The sequence below is a fragment of the Agelaius tricolor genome, unplaced genomic scaffold (genome assembly GCF_023055355.1).
Source record: "Agelaius tricolor isolate 1412-34295 unplaced genomic scaffold, bAgeTri1.0.p SCAF_4, whole genome shotgun sequence".
Taxonomy (NCBI): domain Eukaryota; kingdom Metazoa; phylum Chordata; class Aves; order Passeriformes; family Icteridae; genus Agelaius; species Agelaius tricolor.
Genome location: NW_027269264.1, coordinates 31528062 through 31551490, shown reverse-complemented (window position 1 = coordinate 31551490; position 23429 = coordinate 31528062). Strand labels below are relative to the sequence as shown.

At 43.5% G+C, this 23429-nt stretch overlaps 1 protein-coding gene across 2 annotated transcripts; it reads left to right on the top strand.

Annotated features, from left to right (window-relative positions):
• Positions 1 to 1482: 1482 nt before the first annotated feature.
• VLDLR (very low density lipoprotein receptor) lies at positions 1483 to 23370 on the top strand. Of its 2 annotated transcripts, XM_071425125.1 has the most exons (19): positions 1483 to 2225; positions 6257 to 6376; positions 7333 to 7455; positions 8309 to 8431; positions 9755 to 10126; positions 10233 to 10355; positions 10441 to 10563; positions 10993 to 11112; positions 11190 to 11315; positions 11706 to 11877; positions 12202 to 12426; positions 12581 to 12699; positions 13074 to 13213; positions 13317 to 13458; positions 13774 to 13920; positions 14848 to 14937; positions 15321 to 15398; positions 15508 to 15677; positions 15991 to 23370. In XM_071425125.1, the coding sequence occupies exons 1-19, from the start codon at positions 2009 to 2011 to the stop codon at positions 16024 to 16026; spliced, it is 2766 nt and encodes a 921-aa protein (XP_071281226.1). In that variant the 5' UTR covers positions 1483 to 2008; the 3' UTR covers positions 16027 to 23370. The 2 variants fall into 2 exon arrangements, with proteins under 2 accessions (XP_071281226.1, XP_071281227.1); XM_071425126.1 differs by lacking the exon at positions 14848 to 14937.
• Positions 23371 to 23429: the final 59 nt, after the last annotated feature.

Here is a 23429-nt window from a genome sequence, read left to right as displayed (position 1 = left end):
TGTGCGAAGAGCTAAGTAAATCCCAGACAGAAAGTTGGACCCCCATCACAAAGCCAAGTGCAGATGATTACGGAGCAGCCATAATGCAGGGCACAAAGAATTATTCTTCTCCCTCCAGTAAACCTGTATCTTCTACAGACAAACAAGGAAGGCCATCAGCTACCAGGATACACTAAAGTATGTCCAGCTTTTCATTTCTCCATGACTAGAGTCTTCTTGTGCATTGCATATCAGGATATGGCTTATAAAATATTTCTGTAATGACAGCAGGACCTTTATGAAAATGCTGTTCAGCTCAAAGCACAGCAGATCATGCAGCAGTGAGCACTGAAGGCAGTATGTTGTGTTGTAGATCTGCAAGGGGAATTATATTTTCAACATACTACTTACACTAAGCCGCCTTCTTGAGGACCCCAGTCAACCCCCGTGTACACAAAAGATTTTTCTTGCTTGAAGCAGCATATGTTTGCAAGAAGGCTGTAGCATCTGATGCCACATACCAGGCAGGCTGGGAAAGCAGTCTTTGCCCCTGAGGCCATGAAGTGGAAGAGCTGTAGGAAGGCAAACACTAGGAACTGCTCTCTTCATATTTACACATACATATGAGAAATATAATCCTCAGATGTATTTCAGTTACACTAAAACAAATCTTGACTTTTTAAAATCTTTTAAAGTCTCTGATACACCAGCTATTTGCCCATTTGGATGGCGTGTGCAGTCATTCATTACATGAACTGCAAGAGATAATCCACTGCAAAGTTATTCATGCAGTAGTATGGTTTGTCTTTAGCGTAGTCATGATACAACCAGATAAGAATCAAAAAGAGCTTCACTCTGCAAATAACACACAAAGAAATATGTTATGACATTGAGGAAACATGGGAAATCAAAGATGCTCGCTTCACTAGAGGAATCATTCATGTTACTGGAGAAAACTTAAAGTATTAGGCTAATAAATCAAGACTTCATTTCCAAGGGAAGAAACAGGAAGCAGCTTTTTCATCATTTTTGGATGGAGCTGCTTGCTGAGGTTTGTATCTGCACAACAGTATTAAAAACACAGCACACAATACCACCATGAACTAGCAGGTCTATAAAAATACTTTTTTAAAAAAATCAGAGTCTTTTAGAAAGCACAATTTCAAATTCTAAGGGTGCCATGTACAAACGCAACTTTGCATTTTACCAGCCTTTCTTCTCTATGTATATTTCACCGAGAGGTAATTGGATGTATAAAACGCTACAAACGTGGCGTAGAACTACCAATTCTCCTCCTTAAATAAAAGGTTAAGCTTGTAATTACACGATTTTGACATATGGTTTTGTAAAATTACTGATTAACTACGATCCTTCGATCGGATTAAGCAGAAGTAGTGCTTTTCTTCCTCTACAGCCGCGTCTGCTTCATTGTAAATCAAGTTCCGCTACAGAGGGAGGGGAGAACCGCACAAACACGCAAGCATGTGCGCATGGGGCGGTGAGCACCGCGTGGAAGAAAAGCTTCTTCGGAGGCAGCCCGGGCGCAGCGCGGGTTCCGGCACGCCCGGACCGGGGGAGCCGCATCCCCCCTCCCCGCGGCCGGCAGCAGCGGCTCTGGGGAGACGCCGGGGAAACAAAGCCGTCGCTGCCGCCGCGCCTCCCGACCCTCTCCCGCCGGGACTGCGCGCTCCGCCGCCCCGGTGCAGGGTCTGGCAGCAGGGTCGCACCGTGCCCGTCCCCGCCCTGCGGAAGGAGGGCCGGGCGGGGGGGCGCGGGGGCTCAGCCCGCAGCACCTCACCGCTCCGCGCCGCCGCAGCGCCACTCACCGCGCCGCCCGTGCCCCGCCGAGCCGCGCCGAGCGGTGTGCGGGCGCGCCGCGGCGGCAGCAGGTGCCGCGGAGGAGGCAGCGGGGGCGGGCGGTGCTGGCGAGCCAACCGGGGCCCGGCGCGGCGCCGTGAGTCACTAGCGGGCGCGCAGGGCGGCCGGGCGGCTGCTATAAGAGCGCCGCGGGGACGGCCTCCCCCCGTGCATGTCTCCGGCTGCCGCCTCTACTCCTCGGCTCCCCGCCCGCAGCGCCTGCCTGCCCGCGCACCCCGTCCCCGGCGCGGCGATGTGGCTGGACCGGCAGCGCGGAGAGCCGAGCGCCTCGGCCGGCGGCAGGCGCGGCGCGGAGCGGAGGGGGGTCCCGCGCTGCTGGGCGCTGCTGCTGCTGCTCGCCCTTGGCTGCCTGCGCGCCGCCGCCGACGGTGAGTGCGGGGCCGGGGGAGTGGGCTGGGGCCCGCACCGCCGGGGCGGCTCCCGCCGCTGCCTCCGCGGCGATGCCGTCTCCCACCGCCTTTTACTTTTGACTCGCTCTCTTTATTTTCTCCCGGTCTTTCGGACTGCCTGCCCGCTGCCCCGGGGGGAGCGGGGCGGGCCCAGGTGAACAGGGGGGCGCTGCCGCCGCGTCGGCCCCGCCGCCCCCCGTGCCGGGCGAGGCGCCGCCTTCCCCCCGGGACCCCGGGCGGCGGGAGCGGTGAGGGGAGACCGAGCCCCGGGAGCCCCCCGCCCGCTGCGGCAGGGGCCCGCCTTCCTGATCGATACTAAGGAGGAGGGTCTGAGGGGCTGAGGATAACGCGAGAGGGTCGGGGAGGATTGGGGCTCTATTGTGGAGGGCGAAAGAGGAGCGCTTGGGAAGCTCGCGGCGTTAAAGGTGCTGTCAAACTGCGGTGCAACTTAGGCTTTGTGTTATCCAGCGGTGTTGGCATGGCTCTAGTTCAGGGTCTGGGGTAACCACCGTGAGGGTTCTCCACCTGGTGGCAAGGCTGGGTCCTGCCGGCGCCGGGTCCAGGCTCTCGGCGCTGGGCGTTCGCCAGTAGCGCTGCTCGTGGCCAGCTCCTGGGCTGCCGCCCGGCGTAGAAGCTGTTTGCCCGTATTGGCAGGGGTCCTGCACAATGAGCCAGTTGGATGGTCGTTTAAAAGTATTTTACTCTTAAGTGGGGGTAGTAATCATTTGGCTGACTCCTTTCTTCCCTGAGGAGCTGAGCTTCAGCCTGCTCTCCTAGGTAGGAGGTGGGCAGTTGGAAGTCTGCATTGTCGTATTGCTCTTAAATCTCCTGACTGTTGTCCTGATGTAGGCCTAAGCGTCTGATCTTGCTAGTGTTTCCTATAACAGCGCGCGGCAGTTCAGACACCAGGTATGTTGGGTAGAGCCCTGCCAGCATGTTGTTGTATCCAGTATTCATACAAAGAGAAGGAGGAGAAATGTCTGCCTAGTCACCTCTTGTCTCCCAGTCCTGTAGGTTGCTCACATGCCTGGTCACAACAGACATGGTTAAATAGTTGTAGAATGAAAGACCAAGCTGGCTGACACTGAAAGTGCTACTTCAGTGTGCTCAGAAGTCATCACAAGTGATACACAGTGATGGTAATTAGTAGGCTAGCTAACCAAGTTATTCTGATTGTTCTTTCAATTTGAGTTAGTGGCCCCATCAGCTTTCTTCTGCTACTAGTTATAATTGCCAGGGTCTGGGAAAAGTCTAAGCTAGTTCCTATATGAGCTCTTACAAGGTTTCCCAATCACGGTTGGAAGCTTTTCTGGGACTTGGTGTCAGATGACAGTACACAAGTGTCACATGTTTGAAGCTGCCCAGACAAGTAATCTGGCAACTTGCTTAAGGGGCTGAGACTAACAGTGATAGCAGAGATATGGAGAAAGGTAGTTTAACTTGGGTAGCCAGTGTAACTGTGCTCCTTCACCCTACACCCATTGCTGCTTCTAGTAAGTAGTTATCTGGGGAACAGTAAAATAGTATGTGTTAGCAATCACAGGCTCTGATGTTACCGTTCTCAACGTTTTTCAGCCTAAGATGTATTACAATGAAGAGAAAATGTGTGAAGGTGCTTCTATTGTAAGAAGAGCACATAAAGAGAAGCTTTACATTAGTGGCTAATTGATGCTGATCCAAAAATCATTAGGTGTCTAGTGAATGAAGCTGCAGCTGAGGTATGACTCCATTGCTTCAAATAACAGTGGATTAGACTGGTAGTATCTAACTAAATTGGTTACCTGGCATTGTAGAATGGTGCTTGTTGTAGGACAGGGGATCAGAGTTACTGGCCGTAACTAACCATCTTAGCTGGAGCTCATTTCAGGTGGCTGTTAGAGTCTGACAGACATCTTCAGAAGCAGTAGCAGATGCTGACCTCTATCTTTGTGCACCTGTGTACATGTTAGGTCTTGTCGATTTTTTTTACTTGTTTGTGGGCTAAAAGTAGTTGCTCTGACATTTGACTTGGTATCAGCTGCAGAAGCAATGATATATTCTTGGAACGGTTTGTTGTTAGGATTGTAATTGTAAAGTTACAGCTGTTGCTCCAAGCTCAGCTCTGGTTTCTGTTAGCCTTGTGTGTAGCTTCCCTGTAGCATTTGATCAAAAATGGTGTTACATTTGTAAGTCACAATGTACTAGGCAGCCTTAGCAATCCTTTTCTGGTTATTCTAGCTTGAAACAGAGTAACTAAGGGCCATGGAGTTATTTTGGGATCTCCTTAGTGGCAGGCTTAGTCTAATATCTCTGTATGCTATTTTGGGAAAGGTTGACTGTTCCCACTCTGAACGCCTGGATGAGGAAGTCCTGAAACTAGCAGGAGTCAGTTGTTGCATATTTTATTTCATGCAGTAGTACAGTAAAACCTGAAATATGTCACCAGGGCCCACAACTCTAACCTTCTTTTAGAGGTTGCTGGACAACAAGGTATCAGGCTTACAACAAGCTTCTAATTGTGGCATCTACTCCCACTCTTAGGTGGCTGGGTGTGCTGTCTAGCACAAGGCAAGCTAATTGACTGGCAGCTCATGACCAAGTAGTAGTAGGAGCTTTACAAAGCCACGCTATTAGAAAGCACATGCTGGTGTAATTCCCAACCAGAAAAGGAAACAAGGGAATGGAAACAGTATACACAATAACTGATGTTCTGATTTTTGGTACTTTTTAAACACAGTTCCCATAAATAAAGTTGTTAACTTTGTTCTTACAACTGGCTTACTGCTCTACTCCCCCAGTAAGACTACTAAAACATTAGCAGAACTCAGTAAGGTGCTTTTTCACATCCTTGCTCATGGATTTACATGAGACATTCAGCAGATAGAATTGCTCATGTTCTTGCTTGTCCTGTCCAGCATTTGATACCTCACGCCTCATGGCTAGCCAATATAATGTACAATGGCTGAGTACCTTCCTTCTGCTTGGAAACTGTCTTGCATTTTGCATGTCATACTGAGAGGATATAAAAATAGCAAATAATAGTCTACTAAAATTTGATGCCCTTTGAATGCCAGGACAAAGCACTCTCACTAAATGATGCAATAAACCAAGAAGGATCGGGAGTCTTGCATCATGCTCTGGGCATGTGCAGCCAATGCTGATGCACAGTCTTACACACTTGCCTGTGTGCATTAAGTGGAACAGCTCTGGCTTAGCTGCTGAAGATGCAGGCTGCTGCTTTTAGTGACAGTTATAACAGAACTTCCAAGACAAAGCACATTCCCTTGAGGGATGGGGTCATACAGTTGTAGAGCTGAAGATACACTGGAAAATGCATTCTAAGGATCTTGCAGAAAGCAGTACCTTACTCAAACATACTAGCAAACCAAGACTTACCAGTTGTGAGACAATGGACTTCATTCCAGAAGGAAGTGATGAATTACCTTGCTCTTTTAGCATCACACTTCTTTTGATGTATACCAAGGAATGTCTCTGGATGCCACTTTTTGAGGGGTAACATAAAGCATGAAAACTTGCTCAGCTACAAAGCAGTTATCTAAGCTACCTTTACAGATGTCTTGGGGATTCTGCTGTAATGTGTTAGCAGCAGAGCATTGAAATGCTAATCTGGCTTGACATTAATCAAATTTAAACCCAGTTTGCTTAAAGTTTGAAGAGTTTTTGAGAATGTCATGCTAGGTGCGAGGCAGCAAAAGTAATTGTGGGTACGCATTTTTGTAAGCTTGACCCTGCCTTCAAGAGGAAAACTGAGTGAGAATAACACTGAGACTGTTTGCTGCTGTTTGGCAGGTGAGCGGCTATGGTGCTTAAACTCTGCTCTTGTACTGTGAAGGAAAGCTTTTGGCTTTACTTTCATGATTGAATAAGGTGATTGCAGAAATTTGGAGCTCAGATCTGGTTTTGTGTTGATGTTATGCTCTTGATTAGGCTGGGTAGCTTCTTGATCAGTGGGGAAAGCAAGAAGGTATTGCTTAACAGTATTGAGGTGTAGGTTCCTTTTTTCATTGAAGGTGCAAGAGCAAAATGTGAAGAATCCCAGTTTGCATGTGGTAATGGACGCTGTATTCCTCAACTCTGGAAATGTGATGGTGATGAAGACTGTTCAGATGGCAGTGATGAGAGTGCTTGTGGTAAGTAATCAGAATAATACCTCTGTAGTAGTACTTGCTAGTTGGAAGTGGAGACTTAACAGTAGATAGCTGGAGAGATACTTTCCTGCCCAGTACTTCAGGCAGCTGGAACACAAGGACAAATTTCTTAGAATAACCACTATTGATTCCTTGTACCCATCTGAGGCAATTGAATTTTCCTGAGTGTTATCTAACTCTCCTGAAATTGGCAACTGAGACAAAGCTTGTGACCAAAATTCTTCACTTGTGAGAGTGATGACTGACAGGAACAGAATATAAGCCTGTTCTCATTTGTTTCTTGAATACATAATAGAAAATGTTTGCTATTAGCACTCTGCTGTTGGCTATTCCATGTCTAAAAGCCCTGTTTTATATGTGGAAGTGATTCTGCTGTGTCTCCTATAAACATTAAGTCTGGCTTTGGCTGCCAACCCTTGCTTTAAGCAGGCATAGAAGCCAAGATAGATGACTAGATTTACTTGGAGACCAGGCAAAGTATACTCTATATCCATCACTGATGTGGTTGAACTGCCAGTCTCCTCAGGCAGGCCTAAACTATTACCCTAGAGTTACATAGTACCATGCTTCGGTAATGACAAATCAAATGCCTTGACTATAAACTCAGAGTTCAAAACCTAAATATTAATATCAGCAGACCTTATTTTAACTTAGGTCTGTTCAAAGCAGTGGCTAATATAAACTAACCTGCTTAGTCTCCTTAGCAATAGTGGTCCTTCAGTGCCTGATTAGATGAATGTAAATGCTTTTCTGTACACAGAGAAATATTTGACCACTTCCTACTCAACAGCACTGTTTACTAGGTTGGTGGGGGGCAACACCAGGCATCCACAAACCAAGGACATGGAATAACTTTCTAGGGCAGCAAAGCTGATCCCTGTTAGCAATAAATAAGCTAAGCTCTGGTACCTAAACAAGTGTCTTTTTCTCCCTTGCAGTGAAGAAGACGTGTGCCGAATCTGACTTTGTGTGCCTCAGTGGTCAATGTGTGCCTAACAGATGGCAGTGTGATGGGGATCCCGACTGTGAGGATGGGTCTGATGAGAGTTCCGAACTGTGCCGTAAGTGAACCTGGCATGGTGTGTAGCCAGGCCTCTGGGGAGGAGCATTTTGACTTCCTGCCTGCTTGCAGTCTGGCTCTCCTCCTGAAGCAGGGATGAACTTGTCTTGGGGAGCACCTTCCTAAGTGCTTGGCCTTGTCATGGTCCTGAGGAGACTTTTTACTGCTTAAAAAGATGCAGAACTGAGTGGGCACTCTTGCACTTGCACTGGTAAGAGATAGCAAGTACCAGGTTTTCCCCACAGTCAGAAGCAGCAAGGAGAACATGATAGGCCTGTCACTGTGGCTTGTCCACCAAGTGATTGCTGTTCTCCAAGGCAGCTGCTTTGCAAGTGCAGCCCCAGTACTACAGAGCTAATGTAGGGACTGGGTATCTGACTACCTGTTGGGTGTGGGAAGCAGTAGTGCAGAGGCTTGACTGTGAGGTCTCAGGATTAAGGCTCTGGTCTGAAGTATCATAACTCATCAAGCAGTATAGATCTATAGTATAGATAGTGTCATTTTCCTGTATCAGTAGGATCCACAGTGGGGAATATTTCAGCCCAAGTCCTAGTGCACTTTGGCATTACTCCTCCCTACTACTACTTGTTGTAGCTCAAGCTGCTACAGTGTAATCAGCATGCAATCACAAAGCTACAACACTACAAAGGTACCCTTAAAATATTAATCTCTTAGGAATTAGGAATATCTTTTTTAACTGAACATTGCAGAATAGTATAGCCTTTTCCATCCATTTATACAGATGTTGGCATCTAAATAATTGCAACTGAAGCCTTTCAGTCTCAATTTTCAGCACAAATGCTGATACCCAAGATCAGTGGCTCCTAGATTGAACTAAAACTTTTTTTCAATAGACACAAGAACATGCCGGGTAAATGAAATAAGCTGTGGTCCTCAGTCAACTCAGTGTATCCCAGTGTCCTGGAAATGTGATGGTGAAAAAGACTGTGACAGTGAAGAAGATGAACAGAATTGTGGTAAGGAGAGAAATGACGGTTGCATAACTCTATTTGAAATTGACTTGTCTGGAAAGGAGCTACCTGGGCAGTACATCTGGGAAGATAAATTTTTGATAATATCAATATCTCTCCTACATTAATCTTGTTTTGCAGCTAGTTAAAGCAAACTTTTTGTAACAATCCTTTATCCTGCCAAATTAAGAGCTACAATAATGTAAGCTTTTTAATGTGTGGGTTTTTTTTCTCTGCTAATTTTGGCAGTAGCCATAGGTATGTTTAGTCACTTGGCAAGCCAACTGTCAGAACTTGTTTTCTGGAGAGTTCCTGAAATTGCTGCTTACATTAACAAATTGTCTCCTAAAAGTGTAGTAGCAACTTTTAGCAAAGAGCGTGGCTAATCTACCTTATAGTCCTAACCTGAAATATCTGTGGAGCTGGATTTCTGATGTTTGGGTGGCTGGGGTGGTGGAGACGGAACTTCAGGCTGGTATGCAAGTAAAGCTGCCATTGCAGCATTGGAGCCAGCATTCCTGGCTTATTCAAAAGAATTTGCATACATATGAGTTTTCTGAGGTGTCCTGAGACATACTAGCTGTAACCAAAGCCACAGGGCTGGCTTCCATCAGAACCACCTTGCGTGGATGACCTAATGAGACACAGATCTCCAAAATTTTGCTATGTGTCTGTGGAGTTGCCATCTTACTCAACAAACTAATGCCTTAATCTACAAGTAAATCTACAGTGTTTCTAATGAAGCTGATAAAACTATGAGCCTAGGCATTCTGAGCTATTAGCTACATTGCTATTAAACCAGCATAATTTGTACTGCATAAATTGCATGGGTGTGCTTAACCACAGGATCAACTCATGCAAGATCTTGGTCTGTTATCCTTACTGGTCCAAGCAAATGGGGCACTGCTGTCCTGGGGACCAGTACAAAACACTTTAATTTCAAATTACAGTACATGCTGACCATCAGACTGCCTTAATCTTAGTCCATACTCTTGAGTTAGCATTTCTTTTACCTTCTGTCTTTGGTTCACAGGGTTAGACCCTGTTTTCTGAAAGACTTGCAATCTGAAGTGCAGGACAGCCTAGCTACTTCAGAAGGTGATTTTCACTCAGTAGTTCTAATCTGATGCCTATCACTTACAATACCCAAAGGCAATGAGGATGGTCTGTGCAACTCAAGTGTCCTGTAGGTGGTCATTTAGGTGTCCCTATTGCCTTATACAGGATGCTGATATTGTGTCAGCTAGCAGCTGAAAGACAAAGTATCTTCACACAAAAGTCAGCCTTCTTGTGACAATGTACTAATCTCTCTTACTCCCATTACCCCAGGCAATGTGACTTGTAGTCCAGCAGACTTCACATGCAGCAGTGGGCAATGTATTTCCAAGAGCTTTGTCTGCAATGGTCAAGATGACTGCAGTGATGGTAGTGATGAGCTGGAGTGTGCACCTCCTACCTGTGGAGTTCATGAGTTCCAGTGCAAGAGCTCGACTTGCATTCCCCTCAGCTGGGTGTGTGATGATGATGCTGACTGCTCTGACCACTCAGATGAGTCTCTAGAGCAATGTGGCCGCCAGCCTGCACCTTCTGTGAAGTGCTCTGCCAGTGAGGTGCAGTGTGGCTCAGGTGAATGTATCCACAAAAAGTGGCGCTGTGATGGAGATCCTGACTGCAAGGATGGAAGTGATGAAATCAACTGCCGTAAGTTCACTTGGTCCTTCTCTAGGAGGTACTGCTTGACTCCTCTTTTATTTCCTTTGCTTCAGTAAACCTCAGGAGTAAAAGTCTGTAATGACTGTGTCCTCAGCTTCTCGGACCTGCAGACCAGACCAGTTCAGATGTGAAGATGGGAACTGCATTCATGGGACTAGGCAGTGCAATGGTGTGAGAGATTGTCTGGATGGCACAGATGAAGCAAATTGTAACAATGGTAAGTGTGGAACTGAGCAAGAATAAAGTCTTTGCAGAATATCTGTTGAAGTTGGGAGTCACCCTCACAATCTTCTTTATGTCAGTTATTCAGTGCTCTGGACCTGGCAAATTCAAGTGCAGAAGTGGAGAATGCATAGATATCAATAAAGTGTGTAACCAGCAGAGAGACTGCAAGGACTGGAGTGATGAGCCCCTCAAGGAGTGTAGTAAGTGAATAAACTCTTTGCACAATGCTGATTACTAGATATGCTTAGATATAGCCTCTGAGTTGTCAGATGTCAGCTGGAATGCCCATTGGCACTTCTTGGTGGCAAATTTGCAACTAGTTAATAGGCTAGTTTTATCTTAGCCAAACTGGCTGATAGGATGATTTCTTTGTAGTCAGGAAAGCACTTGAAGCTTCAGGAACCTCAATCTTTATTGCTGCCTGCTTGTAACACAGAGAAAGTGCTGGTAGCTGAGTGAACGTGAATTTGAGGGGGTTCTCTTGTATATGACTTTGAGTGCCAGAACAGTTTATCAGATGTGACAGGCATTGTTAGAAAGTGGATGTGTACCTGGAGAAGTGCTCCATGGCTAAGACTATAAAAGTAAACAAGAATGCCTTCTCAGAAGTGGCCAATTCTCTCTTCTAGACATCAATGAATGTCTGGTGAACAACGGCGGATGCTCTCATATCTGCAGAGATCTCATTATTGGCTATGAATGTGACTGTCCAGCTGGGTTTGAGCTTCTGGACAGGAGAACCTGTGGAGGTACGTATCTAGTAGTTTAACATGGACTCTACTGGTGACATTGGAAGTGAGCATAAATTAAATTTTTGTTTTTACAGATATTGATGAATGTCAGAACCCTGGTATATGTAGTCAGATCTGTATCAACCTGAAAGGGGGCTACAAATGTGAATGTAGCCGTGGCTATCAGATGGATCTTGCTACTGGGGTGTGCAAGGCAGTTGGTGAGTGTTGACACGACTTTCATATCCCCACTTTAAAATGAGTCAGCAAATGATGCACTGTTTATACTACTGTGGATTTTATTATGGTGTTACTGATCACTAGCTATTATGGTGTTACTGATCACTACTAACACTTCAAATGATGCCATGATACAGTACTTAAAGCCACCTGACATAAACTGCTTGTGTCTGCTCCCTGGGCAGGAGGATCCTCCCCATCAAGTTGTGGAGGGAGAAAAGGATGAGGTATGGTACAGCCAAGACCTCTGTCAGCATCTGCTAGCAAGTGTGGAATGGCAAATACTAAACATGATGACTCTTAAAACTTTTTGTAAAAGAAAAGTATGTGACTGAATATCCAGAAATACAGATAACAAACTCTTTTCACAGGGAAAGAACCAAGTCTAATTTTCACCAACCGCCGGGACATAAGGAAGATTGGCCTTGAGAGAAAAGAATACATTCAGCTTGTAGAGCAGCTAAGAAACTCTATAGCTCTAGATGCTGATATTGCTGAGCAAAAGCTTTACTGGGCAGACTTCAGCCAGAAAGCAATCTTCAGGTAAATGGGCTTAGCTTCTGAACCTAGTGTACTTCCCTAAAGCATCCCATGGTTTTACCCAAGCTATTTCTCTAGTCTCTGGTAATGAAAACTAGATTCCTGGTGTCCTAAAGACAAAGTTCAGTTGATGCAAACTCCCACAGCTACCAATGTGTATGCCTGTTGCACTTCCTAGTAACTTCTGCTACATTTGTACAAAAGGCACTCTGTGGAAAGTCCCACATGCATCTTCTGCCTGAAATCTTGTGCAGTATTTGCTGAGGTGTGCCAAGGGATAGTATCTGCAGTGGAAGTGGTTGAAAGCAAGTAATTCTTGTCTTCCAGTGCCTCTATTGATACCCGTGATAAAGTTGGAACACACATCAGAATCCTGGACAACATACACAGCCCTGCAGGAATTGCTGTTGACTGGGTTTATAAGAACATCTACTGGTCGGACTCAACTGCAAAGACCATTTCAGTGGCTAGCCTAGATGGCACAAAAAGAAAGGTTTTGTTCCTCTCTGAGCTGAGAGAGCCAGCTTCTATTGCTGTAGATCCTATTTCTGGGTGAGTATTTGTCCAGGTTCTTTTAAAAGAGTGCACCTACCAACTACATGTTCTGATAACTGACTTAGGTAGCCTTTGTTAGTTATTGGTCATAATAAAGAGTGATACTACACAGTACTATAGTGCATCATACAACATAAATTCTGCTTCACAGCTTTATGTACTGGTCAGACTGGGGTGAGCCAGCAAAAATTGAAAAAGCAGGAATGAATGGATTTGACAGACAGCAGCTTGTGACAACAGAAATCCAATGGCCTAATGGAATTGCTCTAGGTATGTTGAACTTGTCTCTGCCAGAGGTATTCTGGAGCTTAAGCAATTTTTTTGCTACAAAAGCCAAGGTCATTCTTCAGAGAAGTATTTTCAGCTTCTAAGAAAGGGAAGCTTCTGTATGCCTGAAGACACTGCAACAGGCATCAACACTTCTCAGATACTGAAATACTAACTTTTCCTGAACTGCTGTATATTATAGTTGAGGCACAGGCCACATAGGCATCACTGCAGCAGCCCTCTCTATGCTGGAATGGTAAGAAACTAGGGCAACACTGCCACCATTCTCAAACCTGTGCGTGTTTCAATTCTTGCAGCGAGCTTTGGAGGTTTCCTCCATGTGGACACTAAATGTATTGGTGTTTTCCCCCTCCTAGATCTTGTAAAAAGCCGCCTGTACTGGCTTGATTCCAAACTACACATGCTGTCAAGTGTGGACTTGAATGGCCAGGATCGTAGAATTGTGCTGAAGTCACATATGTTCCTTCCTCATCCTCTTGCTCTAACCATTTTTGAGGTAAGGATGACTTCCTTTAGTCATTGTCAAAGATCCTCTTCTTGCTGGTATGGGGCTGATAAGCGTCATGGAGGTAATGGGATGCAATGACATTGTCTTCTAGGACCGTGTGTACTGGATTGATGGAGAGAATGAGGCAGTCTATGGTGCGAACAAATTTACTGGAACTGATTTGGTTACCCTTGTGAACAACCTCAATGATGCACAGGACATCATTGTGTATCATGAACTTGTTCAGCCTTCAGGTAATTTCAATACAGTTTATAGTTAAGTGAGTGCATACTTGTAAGAAGCCTGCCCTGCCTGGATGGTGGCAAATGGTATCCCTTCACTGTACAGCTGTCCATTCCTACTCCTGCTCTTGGAGCTTCTGATATAGGCAGCCACATGGGGGTTGAGAGGTCTAGTTGCAATTGGTCTTTCTTGGGCAGAGCTGATATAAATCTATAACCAGCTGAGACATGTAATTTTACTAAAACAATTACTGAGCAAATACTTCTGCTGCACACCTGGAGCATGAAGGCTTACTCTTGTTCACTCCTGAATTGCTGTACCAACAGGTAGGAACTGGTGTGAAGAGCACATGGCAAATGGAGGCTGTAGCTACCTGTGCCTGCCTGCTCCTCAGATAAATGAACATTCTCCAAAGTACACCTGTGCATGTCCTGCTGGGTACTTCTTGCAGGAGGATGGTCTGAGATGTACAGGTACTGTAACACAACTGAGATCTTCCCTAGGATGAATGGGGAAGGAGTATGAGAGTATTGAACCATTAGGGGGAAGGAAATACAGCGCTATAGGCTACAGCTTTGCTAAAATTAATCTGATGTAATTAATCCTGGAGGGGAGGTCCTTATGCATTAATATGGCCCTTAGAGTCTGTAGGTGCTGTTCAAAGTCCATGCTTTGCTTCTGCGTCATCATCATCATTTGCAACAAGATCTTGTACCTCCATGGCTTTCTGCAGACAGCAAGCACAAGGACAAAACATACTCAGCCTCTTACAAAACAGGGGTATAAACTAACATGGCTGTACCTATTAATACACAGATCAAAAGGTGATTGGCTAATGTTGCTGCTTGAGGAAGCTTGTACCTCCCTTTCGGTCCAGATGAGCATGCTGCTGTACTAGAGTTGTCACTACTGACTATGCAGCAGGCTTGCTTTGTCCTGTGGAGTGGAACTAGGAACTCCAAGGTGCCACTGACTGTATTGCATATTGATTCTGACTGCCACAGAGTGCTAAATCCCAGGATGCTGGCCTCCCTTGGCTGCTCTAAAAGGTTGCTATGGGTATCAAAGGCTGTACCTAACCAGTAAACTTGTAAAACTAAAATCTTATTCAGAAAACCTTGTGCGAGGGGTGGGATGGCTTGTGACTGTTGTGACTTTAAATGCCTGTAATTCATTCCTGATTAACTGCCTGGCCTTGTTCTTGGAACTACTTTTCATCAAAAACTCTCTGCTGAGGGTGTGCTAGTGAAATAGTTAAAGTCAGTGTTCCCAGTTAAGCTAACAACCTGCATGATCATTTTTGCCATCTGCTGAACCTTCACTACCATGGCTCTCATAGCAAAGCCATTTCAGAACTTCAGGATTAACTGATCTATAATTAGTTCTTGATCTATAATTAGTTTCAGGTACTGGAACAACTGTGGCTTACACTGAGACTAAAGATACCAGCACAACAGAAAAATCTCCAACTGTTGGACTAGTTCCTGGAGGTACTGGTCCCAATAACTCACACTGCTAAACATTAGAGAAATTAAATGCAAACTGACCAACTAGCCCACGTGGAAGCTTTTTCCTTTGCATGCAAGTAGAGAACAGAGGCCAGATCACTTGTGTAGTGTAGCAGCTGGAGCATGTGTTAAACAGATTTAGTTCGCATAGGACAGTGTGGAATCTGTAGGTTCCATGAAATCCCAGGAGTGCTCAGAAAAGGCAAGCAATAAAGAAAGCTTCCAACTAATACAGGATGAAGCATGTTAGGCTGTTCTAGCAGAGAAGCTAATCAAATAGGAGCTTCTGGGTTTGGGAAATGCTTGCATATGACAATCTGCCAGCCTGTCAGTATGCAAGCTCACTGCGTCAAATTCTCATGCAGCATTCAACACTAGTGGTACAACCTCTGAAGTAACTGCAGCTGGAAGAACATCAGCAGTTTGGATCATTCTTCCTGCTGGTGAGTAGAGCATTTACTAGCCTTTTGGACCCTATGTCATGGGACAAGCCACTCTTAGGAGCTTGACCTGACTCTGCTCCATGTTTGCAATCTCTTTATCTCCTTGCAGTATTGCTGATGATGGCTGCAGCAGCTGGCTACTTCATGTGGCGTAACTGGCAGCACAAGAACATGAAAAGCATGAATTTTGATAATCCAGTTTACCTAAAAACCACAGAAGAGGACCTCACAATTGATATTGGAAGACACAGTGGTTCAGTAGGACACACCTACCCTGCAGTAAGTAAACCTATTATGTCTGAGACTCCAGGTTTAATAATTGGAGTAGGAAGACTGCCAAATGATACCTGAATTGAATTTAGGAGAGGTCTCTGCTTTTGATAGCTGCTGGCTGCAGGCACTACTGGGCTGAATCCACTGACAACTTTACCCTATAATTAAGGTTAAAGTTCTGGTAGGTAGCTAGTGTCTGTACCTAGGATGGAGTAATCTGTGCTGAATGTGATCACTAGCCTGCAGAATTAGCAATGATGTGTGTTGCTTTGTCTTCTATTAGTGCAGCTGTAGCTAACTTGTACTTACTTTTTTACAGATATCTGTTGTCAGCACAGATGATGATATGGCGTGAGCACTGGATCAACAATCACTTTCAGTTTACTTGTGTCTTACACTCTTTGGGGATAGTAACCAGGTTTGTGGCTGAAGGACTTCCTCCATTCTTGGAAGAAAGAAGATACTTTCTGTATTTATGGAACACTTGTGTAAATAGTTATTTTCTACAGCTTAACAACTCTGTAAATACCTGTCCATAACAATTCAGCTGTTAGTGGTTACAGTTTTATCAGTAACCCTTGGGTTGGTTAGTCAGTAACATCACTGACCAAATATAAAGCACTTTCCATAGAAAGCCATATTCCAGCCACAACTTGTAACACCTGTACATATGTCTATAGGCCACTTGTAAATAATTATTGGAAAATCACTATCAAGCACTTTGAAATACTTCAGATGTAAATTATTGTACACTCTCTTTTTCAATGATTGGGGCAATGGCAATAGGATAAAACGGGTTATTATGATTGCCAAAAATTTGTAAACATAAGTAATTTTATATGTACAATTGCTTCAGTCTTGTCTGTTACCTCCTAGAGGTCTACAAGAAGGAATAATCTTTAAGAAACCACTGTAAAACTCAAATGCAGCCAAGGGGATAAAAATAAAATGAGTCAAGCAGTTAAAGTATTGTTCTTGATTATTATGTTAGCACTGAAGTAAAATGATGTACCTCCTAAGTTGAAAGCTTTAGTAGGCTGCACTACCACTGCCAGCCAGATCATGAAGTATTTCTTCAATTATTTCAGCAGCATTCTAGGCAGCTAAGACACTTGTCAGGTAACATGTTTTTCTTGAGAGTAATAGTCTACACAGAGTAATGGACAGTGTGGGTTTCCTGTCGGAGAAGCCCAGCTGATCTCCTAAATTAGGACTGACACAAGCTAAAATGACACAACTACTGCTGCAATATTTTGAGAGGCAGCACTGGCAGACGTGCAAGATGGAGACAGGTCAGAGCTCTCCTCTGCCAGGTGAGAGTGAGGTCCTTGCAGTGTCAGGCTATTGGCAGTTACTCCCCATAACTTTTGTAGTATGAGGTGCTATTTGACTGTTGCTAATCCTTCCCCCTTCAAGGTAAGAAAAAAATTGCTTATGGTGGGAGGGATGCAATTTCAAGGCTAAAACATAATTTGGAAGCAGTAATAATCTCTTGGTTATGCTTTAGTGATGACATATTAAATCATTCTCAATCAATCCTGTCTCTAAAATAGTAACAAAAAAAAAAATCATTGAGTCAGAACTTGGATCACTTCCTAGGCTTGCTTCTAATGCCTGTTCTCATTGCAGTTACAGCTGGGGTCTGTTCTCTTAATGGTCTTCTTGTTTTGTGGACTCCTTTATTAACAGAGGAGGACAGCTGCCAACTTGTGGAGATTTAAAATAAGTTGTTTCTAGCAACTTCACAACTCTGCGGGGAGTTGAAGCTTCTAACCAGCTATCTCTGGCAACTCTTGACTGCAGGCATTTAAGATATCTGGAACTCATGTGGACAAAATTGTCTTGCAAAGATTAGGATGTAAGGGAGCCTCTATAATTTCTGGCTAGCAATACTGTCAATTTTACCAAGTACCTTTTGGGATAAAGTGCCTTTCATAGCTGCGTAATATGTGAGGTTCATTAATTATGGGGTAGAATTCAGCTTTTTCAGTTAAACTCCTAACTCTGAATACTCTGAAGTTATAAAATAAAACATAATTCTCCGTCAGATGGTTAATTATAAATTCACATGGCAGCTACTTACAGGCAAAATGCTCTGCCTTCCCAGTCTTTGTACAGAACAGCTCTACTTTTTTTGATTAAGTTCATTTCTCTTACCAGTATCATACCAAATGGTATAAGGAGAGACCAGCAAGACCAATAAAGACATTTCTTCCTGAGGTTAATATTTATTTGATGTAGCAACTCGAGCCTATTTTGGGAACCTGAGGTAGTTTTTACAGATGCTGTGGACTCTAGGAATTTGTTTTCTGACTTTACTCCAATGTGCTGAACAAAGAATAGTGCCTTGAGAAACAAAATTTACTCCTGTAGTCTACAGGGGACTTAACACTTTACCAGATAAAATTTATATGGCTTCATATAGCAGGAGGGAGGAGTGGGAAGTTTAAGATAGTAGCAGGAGATGATACGAGATGGCTTGTACTTGTACTTATTTGCAAATGTTGTTTGGTTTTCAGTCTCACTAGGTTTATTCTTTCCCGCCCCTCTTCATTTTTGTGTTATGAAATCATTGTTTACTTCCACAGCAGGCTTGGATAGTGGTCAGAGATTCCTTCTGTAAAAAGAGATCCAGCTTGCATTGACAAATACCTTCCTCTCTTTTTTAACAGTTTTTTTCCCCTGCCATCTCCAAGTGTTTGACTCTGTTTTACTCCTTGTTCTATGACTCCTTTGGCATCTAGTGAAGGTGGTATAGCCATACTGAGCACTCCTACAGCAGCACCCTGTGGCTGTGCTGGTGTCCACTGAAGGAATTCTCAGTCATCATCCCAGTCTCAGCTCCTCTGCTGCAGTCTTGTCCCAGAGCAATGGGACATTAATAACCTCTTTGGTCAGATTTTATTGTTAGGTTGGTTTTATATCCCTCCTGAAGAATTTTCTACTTACAGATACAAAAATATGACTGTAGGTGGTTGTTCAGGTAGTATCAAGGTAATGGTATAGTATTTGCTTCCCAGAAAAATTAATAAGCCCTCTGGTTCTAAATACTGCCTATTTCTGTTCAGTGTCTGCTGGCCAGTGTGACTGCAAAGCTAAATTTAAATCTTGTAAACATGCAAATTTCTCTTAATACACTTCCTCTGCCCCCATGTTATTTTCTGCCTCCTATTTGATCTGCCTTTGTTTTTATAGCACTGTAAATATTTTACATTATTGCTCAGAGGGAAATTAACATAAAGGGAATTGATGCTGTGCATGTGATTTTCTTCCTCTTCTGCACCTTGTTCCTCTACAGCTAGCTACAACATGACTTTTCCAACCCAACTTGTATTTGCCTACACTTTTAATGGACATACCTTTTTCCAATCAGATCTTTCCTGAAACAGCAGAGATGCATTTATCTATTTTTACGTAGGTGCTGAATCTTGCTAGATAAGAGAAGTACAAAAACAAAAACTCAGGCTGGAAGAAATAGTGTGAGAGTCCTCAGATAAAGGAAAAAAGCATACAGCTGCGGAACCTCGCTTCATTTCACAACCTGGATATAAGTGGAGGTCTGCCAGTACTTTCTGTAGGTGTGGCACAGCATGTCTGGGAAGAAATGTGCTCGTGTTCCTTCTTTGGGCTGCCTCACAACAGTGGTTGGTATTGTCACTTACTGGAAGAAGGTGTTTGGAGAGGTTGGTCTGCTCTGTTGAAGCCAACTTAATACATTCCTTGCTTCCTGGTTTTTTGCTTTTCCTCTCCTGAAAGAGCTTTGAAATTTGCCCATATTGATGAAAAATTCTTCAGAGCAGGGGAGGGACAGACAGGCTGTGCAATCAGACTGCTGAATATCCAGGCTGTTAAACATCTAAAATAAAGACTGCCTGTGGAAAGAATAACTGTCTTAATTCTCCTTGCACAACCCTGCTCAGGACACTTCCACACCACTGTCAAGCAGGGGAAAATGCTTCATATCATACATTAAACTTCCCCCCACCCCAAAAACCTAAACATGTAACTGAAAGCTAACTTCACTAACATACTCTTTGCTATGTAATAAATTGCTTGAAGATAGGAAACACTAAGCATTAAATCAAAACAAATGATTGTGAAAAACACATTTCACAGAAATGGATTTTTGCTGTGCAAATTGTCCTTTGTAGAAAAACTACGTGTTTTTAAGGTAATTTTTTACCTCCTTCCTAAGAAGATCTTTTCCTAGATCCTTTTCTAGAGTCAAACTTCAAAATACATGGAAATGTTTTATCATAATGTCAGTGCATATACTTGAAGCTGATAGGTGGATAGCAATGTAAAAAGTTTAACTTAACATTCAAAACACTTGTTTCTTTCCAGTGAAAGTATTTTTGAAAGGCTGATCATTGAATACAGTCAATGCCACAACCATCTGGAAACAGTGCTGCATGTTCTAATGTCCCCTTTGTGGATGTGTGCAGCTGAGAAGTGTGATTTGGTTTAGACAGCTTATTCCTTTTTTGGACCCTTAAATATGAGAGGTCATATGTGCATTTAAATGAAGACTTTCTTAAAAGTTAGATTATAATTCCATAGTGTGTTGTGGCTGCTACTGTCTAAGTTAGAAATGCTGTTAGAAACTAACTTTTTGGCTGGTGCCTCTAGTGGTAAAAAAAATTCATCCTATTAACTTTATACAAATAATGATCCTTAATGAAGCCTCAGTACAAAATTCAAGTTACATGTGCTATATTCATACAGGAGCAATGTGGTCATTCTGGTTTTACTACAAGGTTTTACTGATTACTCTTTAATTAGACAGCATTCAACTCACTGCCCCTCTTCCCCCCACTTTTTTTTGGTGGAGGAATAAGTAAAAGTCATTTAGGGGCAGAGGGTGGATGGTGTCTGTTGAATTTATGTGTAAGTTTTTGGTTGTGATCCACACACATTATCAAATTTCTGGTGCCAGGTAAAACCTGGTGATTTTGTAATTGTAGCATACCTATATCTTGTCTCAGAAATAGAGTTTGAAGAATTGCTTGGACAGAAGTGAGTAGCTGGCAGATTGTAGCATATAAAGAGCAATTTCTTCATAGCCCTTTGTCTTTCTGGCAGCCTCCACTGCCAGTTTAATTTATGTAAGTGAATGCAGAGAAAGAAAAGTTGTAAAACTTCTTGCTTACAGAGAGCATAATTCAAATGGTGTCATGAGAACTGCAGTTCAGTATTTGATGTAGTGCATCCATCTGAGAGAAAAACCACTCAAAAAAGCCATTTTTCACCATCTTATGTTTCAGATGCAAATACCCCCTGAATGCTGAGAACTAATGTTTTGTTAGCTGTCTTTGTAATTTGAGTGTCACAGGCAAGCAGTGGATGGTCCCAATTACATGATATCACATAAGGGTCCCTTGCTGACCATCAAGAATCTCTGTCAGAAGGCTGTTTAGTGCTCCCTCTATTAGCATAACAGACATGACTTTCACTAGGAGCTACCCCAATGCTTTCTTTCTGTGCTCAGCAGTTAAAAGGATCCACTCCAGAGCAGGCCTCTGCAAATGGCTGTGACGTATAGCTTTAATAATTAGACCTGACATTCATTTTGTTCTTCTCATCTGACACTTCAGTAGCAGTTAGTTAATTTAACACTAAGTAGCAGTTTTTTAATATGGTACTGTAGGGGCAACTGAGAAAATGAAACTGCCTTTAAATTCAGAGTATTCCTTCCAGAATAGAAGGAAGTCACACAGCCAGCCTGCTCATTAGGAGCCTAACAATCACATTAATGAATCAGTGAAGAATTGAAATAATCACAACTTATGTAAATCAGTTATCTCCAGAGCCTGTTGGCCTGTAGGGGAGAAGTGGAGCTTCACTATCTGCCTCAAGAGACAGGGCTGAGCTAGGGGTCTGCTGTGAGAAGCTCAATCTTCATCAGAGACTATTCAAGTACCTCTGGTGTGCTTAAATATGTGACAGCTTCCCCTTTGCCTGCACTTCCTCTTTCAGTTGTTTTTGAGAAGACCTTTGATGCTGTAAAATGAGGTCTTTAGTGTTAGCCATAGTTCATAGGAAGGAATCTGGCCCAAATTCATAACAATCAGAAGCAATCACATGGGTAAATCCAGGAACAAAAGCAAGATATGCAGAAGCCCCACTGCTCACGTTGCAAAATGTAGGGCAACCAAAAAAGCAGACAAAGTCTGGGAGGCCTCCATTAGGCCTGCAGCAACATCCCTAGGTGCTCCTTGAAGGAGGAGTCCCTGTCAGCAAGTCTGGGTCTTATGTAAAGTCTCCAGTCCTCTTCTGAGGGCAGCGTGCAATGCCTCATCCATCTGTTGAAACAAAGGATCAAGGACTGATAATCAGGCAGGAGGACATGCTATGATATTTAAGATTTTCAGAAATTAATACTAAAAGTGGAGAAATACATTGAAGATGAGAGCATAAAATCAGTTTAAGTCAAAGGAGAAGCTGCCATATTAATTCTTCTTGGAGGGAATCATTCTCAGTACAAGCCATTAATGTATGAGCTGCATTAAATACCGTTTTCAAGTTTGACTATAAATGAAAGTCCAGAAGACCAGCTAGGTACAGATCAGCTCTTAAAATGATAAGGATTAAAAGGGCCATTACCAGGCAGTAGCAGAGTATATACATTACCAATGATTTAGTTTTGTTTCTTTGTATTTGTTACAAATAGGGAGGAAATCGCATCAATGTCTTTTCATCTTGGCAAATTTGTAGCTTGATTTGCTAGGAACTTACTGTTTGCTTTTAGAAGCAGTACACAGAGAAGTGTACTGAAAAAGAGCCCAGTTCACTGGAGAGAGGAAACAAAACTCAGAGAATACTCAGCCTGGCACAGAAGAAAATGCCTTGTTCAGCAATTTATCTTAAGCACACAAGCTGACACAGTTAGCTATGAAGAGGAATTGTCACGGGATTCCTTGGTACTCTGGAGCTTCTGCGTGCTGGTCCATCATATTTGATTTTTTAAGCTTCATGGACCTTAGAAGTATAGACAATACAGTCCTGTGCTTTGTAAGGAGTCACAGCTGCCTTCAGATTAGGTATGTATGAAAGGCTATTAAACAGCTCACGTGGTACGTAAGTGGAAAGTGTGTTGCACTCATTCTGCTATTTGTTTTCTCATCTAAGGCAAATCTCTTCTATGCCTCAGCATTCCCACTTGTACCAAGTCATGGGACTTTTACAAATATAAACCAGAGCTTGTAAAGCTCTAGTGGAATGATGGGTGCATGTGCTTAGTGGTATTTATATGCAGAAGCATACTTGTATGAGCAAATTTCACTCAAAGATGCCCAATGCAATGATTTAACCAAATTTTAGCAGAGACCTGAGGCAAGTTGTTCTGGTGTTCTGCCTCTGTTTTTTTTCTGGTGGGCAGTGTAGGTGATTGTGCTGGTTTTGGCCAAGGACAGGGTAAATCTTTGGCAACAGCTGAGAGTGGGGGTGGCCAGACCCTGATGTTACACCATATCACCTCAGATCACTGCCAGGGACAGGCTAAGGGACTCTCTCTTCCAAGAAGACTGAGATTTCTGGATGGGAGAAAGCATGGTGGGGAAGAGCTAGTTGGGATTCCTTGTAGGCTTTCCATGTAAATGACTTCTATGTCTTACACATTTTGTTGTTAATATGGTTTTTGTTACTGTTAATTTTCTTATCACTTTGCTGTTTCCAGTAAATTGTTCTTACCTCAACCTGATTTTAACCCTTTGTGGCTCTAATTCTCCTCTCCATCCTGCTGGAGTGGGAAGCATTAGG